At 57.8% G+C, this 21,000-nt stretch overlaps 1 protein-coding gene across 1 annotated transcript in view; it reads left to right on the top strand.

Annotated features, from left to right (window-relative positions):
* Nucleotides 1-20,771, top strand: part of HMCN2 (hemicentin 2) — a 140,126-nt gene extending 119,355 nt beyond the window's left edge. The window contains exons 84-98 of the mRNA XM_012639709.1: nt 716-906; nt 2,448-2,529; nt 7,263-7,532; nt 10,440-10,589; nt 12,049-12,186; nt 12,283-12,404; nt 12,833-13,070; nt 14,459-14,521; nt 14,643-14,765; nt 15,477-15,611; nt 16,216-16,344; nt 16,860-17,180; nt 17,944-18,063; nt 19,011-19,137; nt 20,009-20,771. Of these exons, the coding sequence (XP_012495163.1) occupies nt 716-906; nt 2,448-2,529; nt 7,263-7,532; nt 10,440-10,589; nt 12,049-12,186; nt 12,283-12,404; nt 12,833-13,070; nt 14,459-14,521; nt 14,643-14,765; nt 15,477-15,611; nt 16,216-16,344; nt 16,860-17,180; nt 17,944-18,063; nt 19,011-19,137; nt 20,009-20,354 (2,555 nt within the window). The 3' untranslated portion in view covers nt 20,355-20,771. The remainder of the gene's footprint in view (nt 1-715; nt 907-2,447; nt 2,530-7,262; nt 7,533-10,439; nt 10,590-12,048; nt 12,187-12,282; nt 12,405-12,832; nt 13,071-14,458; nt 14,522-14,642; nt 14,766-15,476; nt 15,612-16,215; nt 16,345-16,859; nt 17,181-17,943; nt 18,064-19,010; nt 19,138-20,008) is intronic.
* The last annotated feature ends 229 nt before the right edge of the window (nt 20,772-21,000 follow it).

Below are 21,000 nucleotides of genomic sequence, written 5' to 3'. Positions count from 1 at the left end.
TGCAGCTGGGCGGTGCCAGCCTGTGCGGAGGGCCTGGGGGCCAGGGCACCCTGGCTGAAAGATGCGCAAAGCTCGCCAGCCTGCCAGTTGTCCCCTGTGTCCTTGCCCCACCTGGAGCAGCAGTGACCTTCAGCGATGCCATAACTTAGTTCGCTCAGCTCCAGGAGGCGGGTGGCTCGAGGGAGGGAACGAGCAGCCCCAGGCACCAGAGCAGCTGCAGCTCTTGGTAGATCCGACCCCAGGAAACAGGAAGGATGGAAACTGGCACAGGGCATCCGAAGTGTTTTGAGAGTCCCGTGAAACTCTTGGTGTTGCTGTGCACAGCAGAGGTGTCCTGACGTTCTTATTTTCTGTAGCTCTCGATTTCCAAAGTACCGGCAGGTGCTCTGCCGCTGGCATCACCCATTTGCGAGAGCGAGTGTCTGACATACCTAACGCTGCACTCCCACCTGTGCCCGTCTCAGGCATCACTAGTCAATCGCAGCACTATTCCCACTCAGCTTCAAATCCTTCTCAGTACAGTTCCTGGTAGCCGCAGCCAGTCTGTGACCTGACCCATGACATGATGCCCTGATGCCTATGATGCCGGGCTAGCAGGAGCCTTTGTGGGCCCCTGGGGGCAGGGGCTGGGCAGACCACGGGGGACAAGTTTATGGGAGGCTGAGCCTATAGGGAGCCTGTCTCCTGACCGCTTGCTTGATGTCCCCCCACGCAGAGGCTCCTGTCCTACAAGGGGAGGCGTTCTCCTACCTGGTGGAACCCATGGGGGCCAGTGTCCAGCTTGACTGTGTGGTCCGTGGAGACCCAGCACCCAATATCCGCTGGCTCAAAGATGGCCTTCCGCTGCAAGGCAGCCGCCTCCGGCACCGGCTGCAGAATGGCTCCCTGGCCATTCCCAGGACCGAGGCAAGGCGGGGCCTGGCACCCTGGGGGGCACCCGGGACAACCCTACGCTTTTTCTGACTGTTCAGGAGGATTCTTTAGGTGGGCACCTCCTCTGCTGTCTGCAAAGCACTTCCCTGCCCGGTCCCCAAACATCCTCCCACCCCTACCTAGGGTGACCTCCAGCCAGTGACTTAACTTTTCTGTGCCTTGGTCACCTCACCCACTCAGTGGCGCTAATGACTATTTCTGCCTCACGGGGTTATAGTGAGAAATCAGTGAGATGACTCATACGAGGGATTTAAGAGTGGTCACTGGGTAATGTCCCAAAAGTTTTATTATTATTAACAATCCCAGGGGGCAGGGTAGCCGGGTAATAGTGTCCCCATTTGACCGATGAAGACACTGAAGCTCAGAGTGGCCCATAAGCAGTAAGTGAAGGAGGCAGGACCCCACCCGGCTCTCCTGGCTCCTGCTTCATGCTGTTCCCAAAGCCTCGGGCACTGGGACAGCTGCCTCGCATCTTCCCTCTGTGTCCCAAGTGCCAGTGATTTTGCAGAAATCCATAAGTCGGTCCTGACTCAAGTTCATCTTTGGGGCCTTAATCCTGCCCATGTGGGAGCCTTTGGATAGCAGCAATAATAGGACAGGTAAAATGGCAGCAGCAGCAGTCGTGGCTGCCATTACCCAGGTCCTCTCTGTGCGCACACGCTGCACGGGCATCATGTCAGGTAATGCTTGTAACAGTCCTAGTGGTTATCATTTCTATTTCAGAGCTGGGGAAACTGAGGCTCCAGAGACGTGGGAATGTCCAATAATGGGTTCAGTGCAGTAAACAGTAGGGCTGGGATTCCGTCCCAGGTTGGTCTGACCTCTAAGTCTACACTCTCAAGTTTGTGCCATGCTGGCCCCGACCGTCGCTTGGGAGCAGTGTAGATGGTGGCTTCAGGCTGCCCTTGTCCCATCTCGTGGTGGCACTGCCACTCAGAATGAACTGAGCCAGTGCTCTTCCTGAGTTCCACTCACATCTGTGAACAAAGCTTCCTTGGCCACCTAAGTTAGGGAAATGCTACAAACCATGTCCCTTCTGGAAGAGTCGAGGTGCATGTTGGGACAGTAAAGGCCCTGAGAAGTCCTGCAGTTCAGAAATGTATTGTTGCCTAACTCAGTGTTTCCCAAACTTATTCGGCCATGGAAACTGTTTTCCCCAAGAATTCCCAAATAATGTGCCACGGAGCAGCAAGATTTCAGGGTACACGGTTTGGAAGAGGTGGATCTAGATCACACTTTCCCACAGTGGCTGTCCTTGGGACAGTTATTTCATCTCCTTAGTCACGCCCCAGTTCTGGGTGTGCAAAGGGGCCAGATTCTCTTCGCACGTCTATTGACAAGTGGCCACAGAGGCCCCTCGGATGCACTGCTGGGAATTGGGTGGCCCCGGCTGGTTTATTCTTTAAGCTCCTTGCTGGCTGGATGGGTCTGGGTCCCGTCGCCCCTTGCGTGCCCCGGCCCGAGCTGCCGGTCATCTCCCCTGAACACCCCCCGTCCCCGCTGCCCACCTGTAGAGGGACGACGCGGGACAGTACCAGTGCCTGGCAGAGAACGAGATGGGCACAGCGAAGAAAGTGGTGGTGCTCGTGCTTCAGAGTGAGTCTCGGCCTCCCCTTCCCCCGGCGGGGTGGGGGCGTGGGAGGTGGCACCCGCGGTGTCTGGCGTGGCCAAGAGACGGGATGGAGACTCGGAAATCTTTAAGTAGCATTTATTTGGGACACACAGCCAGAGCCCTGTGAAGCATCCCAAATGTGGGCTGGACCCAGGGTGGGGCTAATGGGTACCTGGTGACTCTCCAGCCAGGCCGGGGGAGCTGCTTATTTAAAACCCAAGACTCCGTCGCAATCCTAGCGACAGCTCTCGCATTTTCCAAGCCCTGCTGAGCCTCCAGGTAACCCTGTGAAGTGGTCTCAGTGGGGGTTTTGGAGGGAATGTTTTACCAAATGAACACACATGTGGAAAAGAGCGTGTATTGCAGGTGTCGAGCTCAGTGACTCTTTATGCCACAAAGCCACCGGCTGACCCGCACCTAAGTAACAACATAGACCAGCGTCGGTGCCAGAGCCCCCAGCACGCCCCTTCCACCCACAGGCCCCTGCCCCAAGTCCCAAGCTTTGCCTGTTTTTATTCTTTTAAAAAACAGCTCTATAGGCCGGGCGCAGTGGCTCAGGCCTGCAGTCCTGGCACTCTGGGAGGCCAAGGTAGGAGGATTGCTTCAGACCAGGAGTTCAAGACCAGCCTGAGCAATGTAGCAAGACCTCGTCTCTCCAGAAAATAGAAAAATTAGGCGAGTGTGGTGGCCTGTGCCTATAGTCCCAGCTACTTGGGAGGCTGAGGCAGGAGGATCGCCTGAACCCAGGAATTTGAGGTTGCAGTGAACTGTGATGACACCACTGCACTCTAGCCAGGCTGACAGAGCAAGACCCTGTCTCAACACAAAAACAAAACAACAACACCAAAAATGCAGCTTGTTGAGATATAATTTCCATACCATAAAGTACACCCATCCATACGGTGGAATGCTGCTATTCAACCTTAAGGAGGAAGGAAACTCTGACACAGGCTACAACACGGATGAACCGGGAGGACATTCTACCAACTGATATGGGCCAGTCACAGAAAGGCAAATACTGCACAACTCTACTTAGGTGAAATACCCGGAGTGGTCAAAACTGTAGAGACAGACAGTAAAACGGTGGTTGCTAAGGGCTGGGGGCGGGGAATGGGATCGGTGTTTATCGGGTGCAGAGCTTCAGTTTTGCAAGATGGAAAAGTTCTAGACGTTGGCACAACAATGTGATACGCTTAACAGTACAGAGCTGTACACTTACGAATGGCTCAATGGTAACTTTCATGTGTTGTGGTTTTTACCACAATTTTTAAAAAGTAAAAAACTTCACCCATTGTAAGTATACAGTTTAGTGATTCTTAGTAAATTTACAGAGTCGTACAAGCTGTGCCATGCCCATTTTCAGAAGATGTCCATCATTCCAGAAAGTTCCCTCTGCACATCTGCAGTCAAGCTCTGCTCCCAGCCCAGCCCCAGGGAACCACAGAACTGCTTTCTGTCCTGGAACTCTCATATGAGTGGAATCATAACGTAGTCTTGGTTCTGGCTTCTTCCACGTATCAGCGTTATTGAGTCATCCATGTCATAGCATGTTACAGCCTGTATCAGTACTTCATTCCTTTTCGTTGCTAAATAGCATTGCATTGTAAGGATAGACTACATTTTTTATCCATTCACCAGTTACTGGACATTGGATTATTTCTAAATTTCGGCTATTATGAATAATGCTGCTGTACACATTTGCGTGCAAGTGTCTGGTGGATATATGTTCTCATTTATCTTTGGGTAGATTCCTAGGAGTGTAATTGCTGAGTGACATGGTAAGCGCAGGTCTTTTTAAGAAACCACTGATGGGCTGCGCCATTTTGCTTTCTTTCCAGCAGCACGTGAGGTTTTGATTGTCCACATCCTGGCCACTAGTTGGTATTGTCAATGTTTTTATTTTAGCCTCGTGGGGGGGATGACGTGATGTCTCACTTCATCTGTGTTCCCCTAGTAACGAATGATACTGTGCATCTTTTCATATGTTTGTTAGTCATTCATTGATCTTTTTGGCTCAGTGTCTGTTCAGAATTTGTGCTTTTTTTTTTTTTTCTTAGAGACAGAGTCTCTGAAGTGCAGTGGTGTGATCACAGCTCATTGCAACCTCAAATTCTTGGGCTCAAGTGATCCTCCTGCTTCAGCCTCCCAAGTAGCCACAACCTCCCAAGTAGCCACAACCTCCCAAGTAGCTACAAGCTCACACCATTGTGCCTGGCTAATTTTTTTTTATTTTTTGTGGAGACAGGCTGGTCTCAAACTTCTGACCTCAAGCGATCCTCCCACCTCAGCTTCCCAAAGTGCTGGCATTATAGGCATGAGCCACTGTGTCTGGCCTGTGCCCTTTTTTTAATTGAGTTGTCTTATTAATGAGTTCTAAGAGCTTCTTATATCATGTAGATACAAGTCTTTTATCAGATACATGCTTTGCACATATTGTCCTCCGGTCTGTGGCTTCTCTTTGCAGTTTCTTAGTGGTGCCTTTGAAGAACAAAAGTGCTAAAATTTGATGAAGTCCAAATTTATCAATTTTTTATTTTTTTGGATCATGTTTTTGGTGTTATATCTAAAAAAAAAAAAAAAACTTTGCCTAACCTGAGGTCACATTTTCTTCTATGATTTTTATAATTTCAGTTCTTTTGTTACATTGATTACTAAGTATTTTATTATTGGGGGTACTATTTTGGATGGAATTGTTTTCTTAGTTTGATTTGTGGATTTTTCATTGCTAATATACAGAAATACAGTTGATTTTTATATCATATCATCTATAAATAGAGACAGTTCGACCTCTTTCTCTGCAATCTATATATTATACCTTTAATTTCTTTGCGCCGCCTGTCGCGTTGGTTAGACCCTCTGGTACAATGCTGAATTGGAATGGCAAGAGCAGACATCCTTGCCTCGTTCCCAGTTTTAGGTGGGAAGATTCAGTCTTTTACCATTGAGTGTGATGTCGGCTGTGGGTTTTGTAGACGCCCTTATCAGGTTGAGCAAGTTCCCCTTTCGTACCTAGTCTGTTGAGAGTTTTTGTCATGGATGGGGTTAGGTTTCTGGTTCCAGACAAGATGGTGCAGATGCACTTCTCCCGGTTGCTCTTGCTAAAAACCTTGGACTCGATGTAGAAGCAAACAGAAAGAGACTCTGGAAAGTAGAGAAAAGGATGACTGACCGTGGATCTTGGGACCTGAGGAACAATATGGTGGTGAATTCCCTGGTTTTCCTTCTTGTGTCTTACATCCTGGGCTGGTTGCTTGAGAAACCAGCAACCTGGAAACACCAATGGGCTCTGCCACACACACACACACACACACACACAGAGTCCCCAACAAGAGGCTGTTCTCTCTTGCTAAAGGGCTAGGAAGGGGACAACATAGCAAGAAAGAAAACTTGTAGATAACAACCTCCCTACTCCAGGCAAACACCACGAAAAAGGCCCCAGGCCTGTTAACAAATACCGAGTAGGGAGCCTACATTCCACCCGCATGGCACTGGGGCCCTGGTGTCCCGGGCTGGGGCGGGGTGCCGTCAGATGAGGCGTAATGAAGAGACAGAACTCCCACTGCTTCACTCGCTGAGCGGGGAGCCCCTCCCACACAGGCCAAGTGACGGCCAAGCAGGAGCAAAGGGGTGGGACCCTCCCCGTCCCACCCAGGGTGGTGTCAGCCGAAGCCTGGCATGAAGCCAGAACTCCCACCCTGCCCAGCAATAATGAGGCACCCCTCCCTGCTCTGGGCATCAGGGGAAGGAACCCTGAACTTTCACTGTCCCCTGGCAGAAATGAAGCGGCACCTCCTTTCCCGGCAGCGTCGGAGAAGGCCTGCTAACGTGGAGACTGGATACGAACCCAAGACTTACGATACAGGAACTCCCTCGTCACACCCAGAACAAGGAAAATCTCAACCGAACTGAGAAAGGCAAGCCACAGACACCGGCTGACATGCCACAGATGTTTGAGTAACATCACAAGGACTTTAAAGCAGTCATCCTAAAAATGCTTCCCTGAGCAATTGTGAACAAGATGAAACAAATGCAAAGACAGGAAATCTCAGCAAAGTGTGGCTGTGGAGTGGTTGACAATCACTGGCGAACGGCTTTCTGCGTGCTGGTCCCAGTTTGCGCTGCCGCTGCAGTGTCACCAGCACTGGGCACCCCCTTCCTTGCCATTTTAGCCGTCCCAGAGAACCCGTAGCAGCAAGTAGACAGAAATTATCAGCTTCATCTTTTGGATGAGAAACCTGAGGGTCAGGGAGTGACTCAGTGAGTCTCTCGCAGTAGGTGACAGAGCCGGGTCTGCCCATTTCCTTGGACATCACGTAGAGGCAGTTCTGGCAAGTGGCACCTCTTGCTTCCCACATGTTGCTGGGACATTTAGGAACAACCTAAATGTCCTATAACAGGCTTGGTTTAGCCAAATCACGATAGAGCCAAACAACAGAATGCCACAAAGCTGCTAAGAACCAGTGTGTAATGGCGTGGAGAGGTAGTTATCTGCGTGGAGTGAAGATAACAGCAGGTATGTGCAACGTGATCACATTTCCATAAGGAAACAAGGTCTGGAGGGAAACGCGCAGGAATGGCAGCAGGGCGGGGGGCCGTGTGTCGTTCTCACTGCCTCCTTTCCGCCTCTCTGTATTTCCCAGTGTGTCTGAATGAACATGTGCCACTTGAATATGCAAAATAATAAAATGTTCCTAAAAGCTTCCCGGGCCTCCCACAGGTGCCCCGGTGTTCCAGGTGGAGCCCCAGGACACGACGGTGAGATCAGGGGATGATGTGGCCCTGCGGTGCCAGGCCACTGGAGAGCCAGCACCCACGATTGAGTGGCTGCGGGCCGGCCGGCCCTTGGAGCCCAGCCAGCGGCTCCGGACCCTGCCCGACGGGAGCCTGTGGCTGGAGCGTGCGGAGGCTGAGGATGCCGGCGCCTACGAGTGCGTCGCTCACAACCGCCTGGGCTCTGCCACAGCCCGGGTGTTCCTGGCCGTGAGAGGTACGGGGCGTCCCCGCCCAGACCTTCGTGGACGGAGGCAGGGTCTCCTGCACGGTGGGTGTTTGTGTGCTGCATGCAGGGCCCGGCCCTGCCCTGCCACCTCCCCGCCTCTTCTCTTCGCCTAGTCACAGACTCAGAATGAACCAGCTGGGAGGGCTTTATGGGCCATCTTGTCTACCCTGCCCATTTGCAGTTGGGGAAGCTGAGTCTCAGAGGTGGTAGGTGTTCCCTGCTCACCTTGGACAGGGGACCCTGGCTGTTCCAGCTTAATTAGCACAAACACTTGTCCTCTGTCTGGACCCTCCACAACCCCGTGAAGCAGGCAGAGTAAGATAAGAATGTCCACGGTGCTCTTGGGGGCTGCTATGAAAAGTCAGTCAATGGCTGTGGTAGGTAGTCAGAACGGATGTTGCTTAGTGGTGTTTCCAGCCCTGCCATCTCGGATTCCACGATCAGACCACACTATAAAATGAGGGAAAGGACTACGCTGAGAAACCACAGTAACAGACCTGCCCAGAGGAATGGTCTGTGCCTCTGCAGTAAACACTCCCCGCAGTGGCTTCGTGTCTCCCTCCCTGCGTGTGGCAGACATCACTAATCTATCGCCACACGCACTGTCAAAATCTTGCTCCATACAGCCCTCTCCAGGCAGTGCCTCCTGACTTACTGGAATTGGGACTCGACGTTTTGTCGCTTGAAAATCCACGCGAACCCCACTGCCGACCGAATGTGTGACCCTTCCTGGCCCCTGCTCTCCTCGTCTCCTGCAGGCAGGGGGAGGAGGCCAAGCAGCACAGCTCTGAAAGCTCAGCGGTTCTCCGACCCCCAGCCAGAGACACTGTCTCGGGGTAGATTTAGGTCTGAGCAGACCCCCCCCCGCCTCTGTTTCAGGACTTGGTCTCAGTTCTTACCCTCTCCAGTTGACAAAGCCCCAGTCCCAACCACAAAGCTGTGAGGTGGCCTTGTATGCATTTCCTGGGGCTGTATGAGGAAGTACCTCCAGCTGGGGCTCAAACAGCAGGGTGACTGTCTCACAGCACTCTGGAAATCTGAGACCCAGGTGTCAGCAGGGGTTCCTCCCTCTCCCCCAAGCTGCTGATGTTTGCTGGTGACCCTGCATTCCTCGGCTTGGGGGAGCACCGTCCCGCCTCTGCCTTCACGTGCGCGTGGCTCTCTGCCCGTGCGCTGTCTCCACGATTCCCTATGTGTAAGGATGACAGTCATTTTGGATTAGGGCCCACCCTAGTGACCTTATTTTAACTTGGTTTCCTCTATAGAGACCCTCTCTTCAAATAAGGTCACATTCTGAGGTCCTGGGGTTAGGACTTCAGCATGTTAATTCCAGAGGGGTGAGCACAGTGCAACCCGTAACAGCCTCCTCGTTTACTTAATGGAAACGGGCATTGTCCTGCATCTGCGCTGACCGCAGAAAGGCCAGATACTGTAGAAATCTACAAAGAAAAAAATCATTCTCTCCCGTAATTCGGTTACCAGGCATAGCTTGGGCAATTATTTGGGGCTATATTCTTCCACACTCTTTTCTCTGAATGTAAGAGATGCAGTTTCTTGTTTTAACAAATGAGGTCAAATTCACAGGTCGTCTTTACAACCTGCCGTTTTCAACCTGTGTTGGACAACGTCTTTAATGGCTTCAGGTCATTCCATGGGAATGGTTTTTATCTTAATTTCTTTTAGCTTTGTTAAATAAGCCACATAGTTTATTTTTCCAGTTTCCCCCTAAAAACCACACTGTGGTGCACATCTTTGTGTGATGGCCTGGCTGTTTCTAGAGGACAAGTTCCTGCAAGGGGCATTTGATAGGTAAAACTGTAAACTTGTCGTCCCTCCTGCCCGCTTCCTTCCTCCTTCCACGTCAGCCTGGCAGGTCCCAACCCTGGTCTGGTGGGGGACACGCGGCTGCTGAGTCACCCGTGTCTGAGAAAGTTGGCAGCGGCTTGCCGTGCCTGGGTTCCAATTTCCTGTCCCCTTCCGAAACTGCCCAGGTCATGCTCCTGCCTTCTTGTCTGCAGTTCCCAATTCCGTCCTCACCCCCACATTAAAAGGCCAGGGACAAGTTCATGGCCCCTCTTCTATCCCTCCCATGAATCCCAGAGCAGCGGATATTGATGAGAAACATCCCAGATGGGCAGCAAATCTCATCAAATGCCATCTAGACACTGCAGGAAATAGCGCCGCTTCCTAGAATCCAAAATTAGCCAGCCCCCTGATTCACCCACTTAGGATCCTGGCAGTTGAGTGTCTTACGTTATTTTTTGACAGATCATGGGCAATTTGTTGTTAATTTCCCGGGAGAGCTGGTGAGTGGAAAGGCAGGCTAACTTCTGTCTCTTGGCCCCTGGAATGCCAGCTGCCTAAACGAGACAGCTGGTGCATTAGTCAGAGGAAGTGCCCCCGCGCCTGTGCCATCCATTTGATTAGTGCTAAAGAGCATCTGCTCGCAGACTGCCTGGCGGCCGCTAGGAAACCAGCCCACCCCAGCCAAGCCAGATGCAAGGCGGCCAGAGCCAGTGCCCCCGATGGAATGGGGGTGTTCAGGAGATGGCACTCAGATCTGGCTCAGTGCCCTGGATCCTCCAGCATGCCAGCACCCCGCCCCCCATCACTGGCTCCTGCATGTCTGTGGTCCCACCTCGTCATTTTACAGAGGGGCCAACTCAGGTGTGGCTTGGGGGCCTGATGTGGCCAGGTTTCAAGGAAAGCGATGGCAGAGCCAGAATTTGGAGCCAGGACCCCCTGGGCATTGCATCCATCACCCATTAGCTGTGTGTCCTTGGGCAAGTTACTTCACTTCTCTGAGCCTCCATTTACTCCTTCATGAAATGGGAATGACAACTATGGGGATGGGGTTGGATAGCAAGTCCACGCTGTTCTTTTCCTTCCTCCTAGGGGAGCCACAGGGGAGCCGGGGCAGCATGATTGGGGTGATCAATGGCCAGGAACTTGGGGTGGCCACGCTCAACACCAGCATACAGCAGGAGGTGCCTTCTGGGGTCACCACCATCCGGAGCATCATCAGCCACATCCCAGCAAATGTGGGTAAGTGGGGACAAGAGTGTCATCTGCATCTGGGCCCATTACCCCAGCCCACTGGGACCCTCTGGCACCTGTTGGACCCAGGGGAGGCAAAGCCTGCGCTCCCGGGTTTGCTCAGGGCCTGAGCACTGGCGTGCGTCCAACGCCTCCAGCTGCCAAGTCCAGGCTGGAGCGGACTTGGTGCGGGCAGCTCCTCCCCACCTTGCAACCCGCCCACACCGTGCGGTAACTGCGTGACAGCCCGAGAGACAGTGGGACTGGTCAGGGTTTTGTGGATGCAGGCGCTCAGACCATGGCTGTGAAGCCACTGATGCCACGTGAGGCCCCTCCCCATGGTCGAGGCCAGGGCCGGTAGGACTGGAGGGACCACCAGTGAGGACTGAGGGATGCTGGCTGGGGGCGAAGAGAAGGAAATGTGGAGAATCAAATTAGCTAGAAAACCTAGAGGACCAAGACCTGTCTGTCCACTTGCACACCAACCCATCACACGTGTGTGTGAGCGGATGAATGTCTGGGAGACAGGCAGACCTTGTCAGGTGGACCTCGCTGTCTCACTCTTCCCAGGGGCCCGTGGCCCCTCCTGGGGGTCCAGAGCAGAGGAAGGGCGGTGCCCATGGGGTCTTTACTAAGGACAGCTGCTCTGAAGCTGCCCTTGACCACAGTCCTGTGTGGGGTCAGGGGACTTTGCCAGGGATCACTCTGAGCTGGCTATTAACAGAGAGCCAATGAGGCCAGATACTGCCCAGATGCGGCTGCTTATTCCAGCTGCAGGAGCAAGAGTGGTAGAGAAACATCTGGCCCCAAGCCAGTGGGCCAGGCCCTGCTCAGTGGAAACAGAGGCACAGAGAGGTTGAGAAGGTTCTGCCCACGCACAGGGGCCCGGCTGGCTCCTGTTAACATCACAGAGCTGCCACCATCTCTGACCCCAAGCAAGTGGGGAGTGGGCCGTGTCCCTCTGCCTAGTCTCATGGCCCACGTGGCCCTGAGAGGAGGGCTGGGCATCGCATGAAGGTCTGAGAATCCATGTCGATTTTTTGGCTTTTTTCAAATGGTTTGGAACAATCCTTCCTCTCCCGGGCTCTTCCAGATGGAAACTTTGTTAATTTTCAACTTGGGTCAGAAAACATATCATGACAGTTCACGGAGTCCCAGGCTCCGTGGTGACCCAGGAGTCCACAATCTGACTCGTTGAACCGAGCTGAATGTCAACAAGTTGCGTGCATTTCTTTGTGTCAATTTATTTTACTAATTTTCACGACGACTCCACGAAGTGGCTTATTTGCCTTCTCTGTCCCAGGCCCTGGTTACGTAACTGGCGCAGGTGGTCAAGACGGAGCGTGGGCGGGGAGGGAAGGGGCTGAGCTCCCTAGGGGCAGTGGGAGCCACAGAGGGACCCGGAGCAGGAGGGTGGCCACCCTGAAGATCCAGCCCTAACCCGGCCTCCGTGGCCCGCCCCGCCCAGGGCCTCTGATGCGGGTGCTTGTGGTCACCATCGCGCCCATCTACTGGGCCCTGGCCGGAGAGAGCGGGGAGGCTCTGAACGGCCATTCGCTGACGGGCGGCAGCTTCCGGCAGGAGTCGCATGTGGAGTTTGCTACAGGTGAGCAGGGTCTCCCCAGGGGTGGGCAGGGTAAGCCCGAGGCCTGAGCCCAGGGCCACCCTGTGGTGACTTTGGACTCGGTGGGATGGATTGCAGGGGAGCTGCTGACAGTGATCCAGGTCGCTCGGGGCCTGGACCCCGATGGCCTTCTGCTCCTTGACATGGCGGTTGATGGCATTGTCCCCGAGAGCCTGGCTGACGCAGATCTTCAAGTGCAGGTGGGGGGTCACGCCCTGGGGTGTGCGGATGGGGTGGGTGAGAGAGAATGGAGTGTCCTATCCCCACCCACCCCTGCGCAGCCAGGCCCACTGTCCCTCCTAACACCCCAGCAGAGGCTGGGTCACGGCCTTGGACTCAGGGTAGGACTAGCAGGTTGTAACAGGCTCAGCCGGGGGCCCAGTGGGAGGATACTCTGAGCCCAGCTTCTTGGGGACAGAGAATTCTCCCCATTCCATGAGCAAGAGCACAGAGGGAAGTGAATTGCCCAGGGCCACCCGGCAGGTTGGAGGACGAGCTGAGACGCCCACCCGGTTCTTCTCCCCCAGCAGCCCCCAGCCCCTGAGTGGGGGCTGAGAGTCCCAGGCTGCATGGGAGTCGAAACCCCAGCATCCTCCTCCTCCTCCTCCGTCTCCTTTTCCTCCTCCAGGACTTCCAGGAGAGCTACGTGCAGACAGGGCCCGGCCAGCTGTTTGTGGGCTCAACGCAGCGCTTCCTCCAAGGCAGCGTCCCAGCGTTCCTGCGCTGCAACCACAGCATCCGGTACGACGCGGCCCGGGGCCCCCAGCCCCAGCTGGTGCAGCACCTGCGGGCCTCGGCCATCAGCACGGCCTTCGACCCTGAGGCCAAGGCCCTGCGCTTCCAGCTCAACACAGCCCTGCAAGCTGGTGAGGCCCCCACCCTTTGTCCCCTTCACCCCACCGCTCCAGCTAAAAATGCATCTGGACAAAGGTCACCCCTGCCTCCTGCATCCCTGACCAGGGGCCGGAGACTGGGGGACCGAGACAGCTCGCCTGGTCTGCTCACCTCCAAACTGTCCCCACTCCAGTGCATCCACCCACACCCCTCACAGGGACACGGCCCTTCCGGCCACTCCTGTTCAAACCTCCGCAGTCTTTCCCCAGGCCCCAGGGTGAAGGTCCAGCCACCCCGGGCTGATGTTCGAGTCGAGCCACACCCACCCCCTTCTCCCAAGGGGCTGGAGCCACCGTCAGAACCCCTGGAGGCCCTCAGGAACGTGCCCTATATTCTCACCCAGGGGATACTAACAATATGTATTCAAAATGTTTTTGACATTGAACAAGAGATGGTGGTAAGAGCACAGCTTTGAGGTCAGGCAGACCCTGGTTCAAATCCCAGCTGCACCACTTTCTGGCTGCGGGACCTTGGGGCAATGCCCTGGCCCTCTCTGAGCCCCAGAGTTCCCTTCTGCACAGAGGGCATGACACGGCCTGCCTCGCAAGGTGTTGGCAGTAGAGATGCTGTCTCTAAAACCCTAGCACGAGGCTGGGCGTGGTGGCTCACGCCTGTAATCCTAGCACTCTGGGAGGCCGAGCCAGGATGATTGCTCGAGGTCAGGAGTTCGAAACCAGCCTGAGTAAGGGTGACACCCCGTCTCTACTAAAAATAGAAAGAAATTATCTGGACAACTAAAAATATATAGAAAAAATTAGCCAGGCATGGTGGCTCATGCCTGTAGTCCCAGCTACTCTGGAGGCTGAGGCAGGAGGATTGCTTGAGCCCATGAGTTTGAGATTGCTGTGAGTTAGGCTGATGCCACGGCACTCACTCTAGCCCAGGCAAGAGAGCAAGACTCTGTCTCCAAAAACATAAAAAGTAAAACCCTAGCTCGGCACAGAATGACCACTTTATCAAGAGTGACCGTCCCTACAGTTACACGTCTGGGCTCTGGAACCCAGCTGTCCCACCCGCCTTTGTTCTTGCTGCCAGCCACGTTCTCCGCCCCTCTGCTCGCCCTCGCGTGCAGCGCTGGGCTCTCAGGGCGCAGTTTTGTACTCGCTGACCGCCAGTGTTGCACCTTAATGGCTTCTCCTGGGTCTTTCTGACCTACTGCCCAGCCCCTTGGGCAGGTCCCACAGCCATCGCTCCAACGGGCCATGTGGGGAACGAGCTCACTGACTCGCTGGCACCATCCTGGCTCAGGAGGGGGCAGTGCCTGGCCAAAGCAGCAGGAAGGAGCTGTGAGCCCGGGGTATGGCCAGGGCAGCCTTGAGGGGGCCCTGTGTCCTTAGGGCATATCCACTTGGCCTTGCAGAGGAGAACGAAGTTGGCTGCCCCGAGGGCTTTGAGCTAGACTCCCAGGGAGCGTTTTGTGTGGGTGAGTGTTCCCCAACCCCCACATGGACATGGGGGGCCTCCCAGCCCAGGAGGGGTGACCTGTCCTGGCCAGTTGGCAGGAGAGCCCAGGAGCAGAAACCATCAGACCCCTTCCACCCCAGACAGGGACGAGTGCTCAGGCAGCCCGAGCCCCTGCTCCCATTCCTGTCTCAACGGGCCCGGCCACTTCTCCTGCTCCTGCCCGACCGGCTTTACCCTGGCCTGGGATGACAGGAACTGCAGAGGTGAGTGGGCTCTGGGTGGAGAGGTGCCCCTCAGACCTGGCCCAGGGGTGCAGGAGGGTCCCCGGGGCCAGCTCTCTGGGGCACATACCTCCAGGGATGGCCCATTCCTGAGGGCATTGGGTGCCAGCCTGCAGGGCCCGATGCCATGTCCCCACCAGGTCCCTTCCTGCTGTGGGGGCTGCAGAAGGGTGAGGCTCAGGTACTGGAGGTGACAGGATCCCCAGACACACAGGCAGCAACCAGGCTTGTATCCCCTGAACCTGGACTCGGCCTCGGGTGCTTTCCCAGCGCTCAGCATCGTCCCAGTAGGCTGGGGCTGGCGAGGGAGCCGACGTGCGTCTGCCCTGTGTGCTCTGTGTGTCCTCTCAGCAGCATCGCTGGGTGACAGATGTGACCCTGGGGGACTGTCCTGGTGCCACCCCGAAGCTGCACCCCTCCACTCCTACCAGCAGGGCCGGGTGTCCAGGGGGACACTGTCTGCAACCTGGCATGGAAGCTGCAGGCGGAGGCCCTTAGGTCCCTCGGGGTGGGCTCTGGGTTTTGGGGCAGGGGCAGGACGATGGAAAGAGCTAGCAGGAGGGGTGGCGGCCTTCCTGCCAGAGGCTTCTGGGCCTGGGGACGAGGCCAGTGTAGTGGGCTGGGTCAGCGTCGGGGTGGCGAGGAGGGCCTGGGGGACTGCTCACGCAGCCGTCGGCCCTGCCCTCCCCCCAGACGTGGACGAGTGTGCGTGGGACGCCCACCTCTGCCGACAGGGACAGCGCTGCGTGAACCTGCTGGGGTCCTACCACTGCATCCCTGACTGCGGGCCCGGCTTCCGGGTGGCCGCTGACGGGGCCGGCTGTGAAGGTGACGGGGGCGTGGTGCGGGGCCCGTCCATACCCTTGGGACCCCGAGGTTCAGCTGATGGGAGGCTGTGAGGTGCAGAGGGCAGCATGGTGGAGCCCGACTGGGGACGATGCGCGGTTGCGCCGCCACGGGCCTCGGGGGCCGCAGAGTGCCCTGACCACATGGGGCTCGCTGCCCGCCTGCCCTCCCGCCCTTCTCACCATTTCTAGCTCCTCCCACACGCCAGGCTCCCCAGCCCTTCGCAGGCGTGAGCCAGTTCTCTGCTCGCCACGCGCCCCGGTGAGGTCGCGCCGTACCCTCCTTACGGATGAGGAAACCGAAGCTCTGGAGGGAGAGTTTCGGGCCCAGGGCCTAGGATACGGCAGAGCTCTGCGAAACCCAGGACTCTGCCTCCGAAGCCCACCTTTTTGGCCCCTTCCTTTCTTTTGGACCCAAACTCTCCTGACCTGCAGGCTGGTACAACGGGGAGGGTGGCACATTGAGCCTGGTGGCGCAGTCAGCTTCCGGGCTCTGAAGTTGGAGGAGGGAAGGGGAAGGGGCCCAGGTGTGCAGGGGGATGGTCTCTGGGCTAGGCCCCGCCCCTGACCACACCCCTGCCTCCCAGATGTGGACGAATGCCTGGAGGGCCTGGACCAGTGTCACTACAACCAGCTCTGCCAGAACACCCCCGGCAGTCACCGCTGCGGCTGTCCCAGGGGGTACCGAATGCAGGGCCCCGGCCTGCCCTGCCTAGGTATGGGGACATGGGGACACACACCCTCTGGTGGGTACCCGCTGCCCACAGGCAGTGGGAGCTCATGGCTCTGCTGCCGGTGAGTGCTGAGAATGGCTGAGCAGCAGCCGACACTGGCCGTGCACTCGGCAGGTGCCTGCATCCGAGCGTCCCTGCCTGTGGCACCAGAACTTCACCCCACCCCTGTGGGTCACCTGCCCTGGGAGGCCAGGAGGAGGAGGGGGTTGAGATGAGTGGGTGGATCTCAGAGGGGCTTCAGAGGTAGAATGGACCCTCCGAAGGGCTCAGGGGCTGAGGGGAGCTGGAGTCTGGGATGATGCATGCTCAGAGCTGGGGGAGGCTAGGGGTGGCCCAGGAGAGGGACAGCTTGGGGACAGGCCCACGTGCAGCATGTGAGCACCTGAATTCTGGGGCAGTGTGAGCACTAGAGGAAGCCGAAGCCAGGTAGAGTAGCCACAGGCTGCTGCGGTGAGCCCTGAGCCACCCTCAGCCCCACCCGGCCCCACCCCCTGCAGATGTCAACGAGTGCCTGCAGCTGCCCAGGGCCTGCGCCTACCAGTGCCACAACCTCCAGGGCGGCTACCGCTGCCTGTGCCCACCAGGCCAGACCCTCCTCCGTGACGGCAAGGCCTGCACCTCACTGGAGCGGAATGGACAAAATGTGACCACCGTCAGCCACCGGGGCCTCTTTGTGCCCTGGCTGCGGCCCCAGGCCCCCAGCCCCGGTGGCCCCTATCATGCCTGGCTCTCCTTGCGAACGGGACCTGGAGCCCCGAGCAGCGTGGGCCGGGCCTGGTGTCCCCTTGGCTTCATCAGGCAGAATGGTGTCTGCACAGGTAAGACCAGGCCCCAACCATCCCATGGGGACACATCCACTATGTTATCTCGGGCTCCTAGGCTGGGCGCATGGGCACCGCTCGCCGAGTTCAGGAACGCAGGACGCACAGGCAGTGTGGTGGGCGCACAAGCAGAGAGCTGCTCCCTCCATACTGGGCATCTTGGAGGCTTGGCCGTGCTAATGGGCAAGGGGCTTCCAAGAGGAGGATGGATGATTTTCTGAACCATTTGACTTCAGGACACTTGCCCGGGGGAAGGGCGTCCTGGACAATGTTTCAGGAACCCACTCTGAGAAACACTGCTCTTGGCACTCAGCGGCGGAGCAGTCAGGGAGGGAGATGTGGAGTGAAGGAGATGTTCAGGCCAACACGAGAATAGGAAGGGGGTCTGGTGGGTACAGGGGTGGGGTTGGGGACCCTGCAGAGGCCGGAACTGGGGTGCAGAGAGGGACAGAGAGGAGGCACCTGCCCGAGGGCCGACACTCGCCATTCCCGCCTGGGCAGAGGAGCCGGTGGTGGGAGTGGTGCCCCTCCCTCTGTGCCCTGGTGAGCAGGGGCTGGGGCGGGGTGGGGTTCCTCCCTCTCGCCAGGCCCAGGGACGCCCCCAACCCCTGAATCCGGGGCCAGGTGGGGCAGGACAGGGAGAAGAAGTGGGCCACCCCAGAACCTGGCAGGCAGGCATGTGGCCGCCTGGGTGTCTGTGACTCAACGTGTCTCTCTGCCTGCTTCCCCACCCCCACCCCGCCACTCATGCCGGGGCCAGACCTCGACGAGTGCCGGGTGAGGAACCGGTGCCAGCACGCCTGCCGCAACACCGAGGGCAGCTACCGGTGCCTGTGCCCCGCCGGCTACCGCCTCCTCCCCAGCGGGAGGAACTGCCAGGGTGAGCCGGGGCCCAGGCAGCCACGTCCCAGATGCTGGAGGGGCCAGGGCGGGCAGCATGGGACAGGGCACATGGGGATCTCACCCGCTCCGTTTGCTCCAGCCCTTCACAACCATCCCGTGGGGTCAGGGCGGGAGGAGAGCTCGGAGGGGTTACGTGACCACCCCAGGCTCCGACAGCCAGCTGGGCCCATGCTCCAAACAGGAGCCTCGAGATTACGTGGGCGCACTCTGGGGCCAGCCTGCAGGGCCCATCCCGGCTCTGCTGGGTCCCTCACAGCCACTCACCTCACCTCTCCGAGCCTCAGCCACCTGGCGAAACTGGGCTGACACAGTCCCTCAGTGGCTGGGATGAGGCCTGCAGAGGGGGCGCAGGGCCGCACGGCCACGGCTGCGGCGGTAGTAATGTCCTCCAACTCCGAGTCGGGCACCTTCCCCGGCACACGCCAGGGCTGAGGCTGGTCCTGCTGCTTGGCCCACCCTAGCCAACGGGAATCTGTAGCCTTGCCTGTCTCCATCCTCACTCTGTCACGGGGCTCAGGGAACGTCCTCTGAGAGGGGCAGGGCTTCCACAGAGGGACACGAGGATGCTCTGCTCATAGGCAGGGGCACTCGGGGTCAGAGGGCAAAGTGGCTGCCCCACATGGCAAGCCCCACATTTCCAGGGCCCCCAACTGGGCACACTAGGCTCAGGAAGTCCCCACGCTGCCCACCACCACACCTTGGAAAGTCCTCACCCCTGGGGAGGTGGGGAGGTGATGGGGACCCGGCTGAGCTGTCACAGGTCAGACTAGCGGGGACAAAGGAAGAAGGGCTGCCCGCCTTGCTGGTCCTTCAAAGGTGCTGCTCCCCACTCACGGTCTCCTTCTTGCCCTCCCGTCCCTCCCTTTGCCCTTCTCCTTTGCTGTCTCTCATCCCCTCCCCCGCTTCGACACCTCCCCCACCCAGACATCAACGAGTGCGAAGAGGATGGCATTGAGTGTGGGCCCAGCCAGATGTGCTTCAACACCCGCGGCAGCTACCAGTGTGTGGACACGGCTTGTCCTGCCACGTACCGGCAGGGCCCCAGCCCCGGGTAAGGGGCTGAGTGGCTGGGGGAGGCAGGGGTGGGGAGGACTGCATCGGCCAGGAGCTGCAGCTTCCGCCTGGCTCCTGCGGCTGGAACCCTGCCCCCAGAACACATCTCAGGCAGAGGCCTCCCAGGTCACGCCGCTAGACTCCTGGGCCCAGGCCCCGTGCCCTCAAAGAGCACATTCTGCAGCCGCTCGGGGTGCAAGCTCGCCTTAACACTGTCACTGCCTGGCTGGGGACGCAGGTGTGCATGGAGGGCTGGAGGCAGGGAAGAGGCCAGAGTTGGGAGACAATGGGAGACACAGGAACACACACATAAAACCCAGACACATACACAAAACCACAGAACTCAGACACACCAACACAAGACACATTTTCTCCAGGTCACTAATAGTGGCTACAAATAGCCGTAAAGACGCAGAGACAGGAGGACCTTGGGGCAGGCCTGCTGTGGTTCGGAAAGTGTCTTAGAGCAGGGACTTGCCCTGGACCTCACACATGGGAAGCCCAGGCTGGGGTGGAAGTGGGTTCCCTGGGCAAAGCTAAGAGCGTTTCTTTGAACCTCCACCCCACCCCCGCACAGCAAATCCACAGCGGATGACTCAGCTGGTGCAGCTGCAGGTGGACCTCGAGGGCTCTAAGTTGCGGGCTGCCCTGTGCCTGCTGGGCCACCTGGGGCATGGACTGGGAAAGTCCCTGGGGGAACCTGCTCCCCTGGGAAAGCCTCTGCCTTCTTTGGGGCCCATTTGTTGATCTCTAAAATGGGCTAACAGTGGCGCTTGCAAGGAAGGCCTCTGGGGCGCGGGCGGGCAGCGCGGGCAGCGCCGTGCTCCGACAGCAACCGGGTCCTCCCGTCTGTCTATGCGGCCCTGCAGGACGTGCTTCCGGCGCTGCTCCCAGGACTGCGGCGCCGACGGCCCCTCCACACTGCAGTACCGGCTGCTGCCGCTGCCCCTGGGTGTGCGCGCCCACCACGACGTGGCGCGCCTGGTCGCCTTCTCGGACGCCGGCGTCCCCGCCAACCGCACGGAGCTCAGCGTGCTCGAGCCCGACCCGCGCAGCCCATTCGCGCTGCGCCCGCTGCGCGCCGGCCACGGTGCCGTCTACACCCGCCGAGCACTCACCCGCGCCGGCCTCTACCGGCTCACCGTGCGCGCCGCCGCGCCGCGCCACCAGAGCCTCTTCATCCTGCTCATCGCCGTGTCCCCCTACCCCTACTGAGGCAGAGACTGCAGTTCTGGGGCCTGTGTGACCCCCGAGGATGGGGGGCAGGGAGGAGCCGGCCCGGGCCAGACTGCGGGCGGGACAGGGTGTCCCTTGCCCATGCCATCTGCTGTGGCAGGTGGAACGTCATCTTCTCCCGCCCCCGTGCGTCAGTGAGACCTTAAGTAAACACAACCCTGCGCAGCCTTGACCCCAGGACAGCGAGGACCTGAGCCCGCGCAGGCAGGTGGCAAAGGCTGCCCTTAGGCGGCAAGGCTTGGGGTGAAGCCTCCGGGTCTGGCCCGCCCCTCCAGGCTTGCCTAAGCCTCGGGGGCGGGGCAGGGACACAGGGCACCAGGGCGACCGAAGGGAGGGGGCAGACCCTGTGCTGATGGCAGCAGTGGTTGCTGTCCACACCTGCCACCGTCATCCTGAACCCAGTGTGTGTGTATGCACAATATAAAAACGATTGTTTTTAACCGACTTGGTTTCTTTGTCTAATTATTTTGCTCTGTAAGGAGGGGCTTTTCCTAGGAGGCAGACCACCGCCCTTCTGATCCAGGAGCACTGGAGTAGGAGTCCAGTGGCCCCCGGCTCCTTATGAGGGGGCATCAGGCTCCTTTCTGGTCCGTTTTCACATCCGTAAAATGCACTGCCATAGGGC

The sequence above is a fragment of the Propithecus coquereli genome, unplaced genomic scaffold, assembly GCF_000956105.1.
Source record: "Propithecus coquereli isolate 6110/MARCELLA unplaced genomic scaffold, Pcoq_1.0 Scaffold142, whole genome shotgun sequence".
Taxonomy (NCBI): Eukaryota; Metazoa; Chordata; class Mammalia; order Primates; family Indriidae; genus Propithecus; species Propithecus coquereli.
The sequence above is the reverse complement of the archived record's forward strand: the minus strand, read 5'-3'. Positions and strand labels throughout refer to the sequence as shown.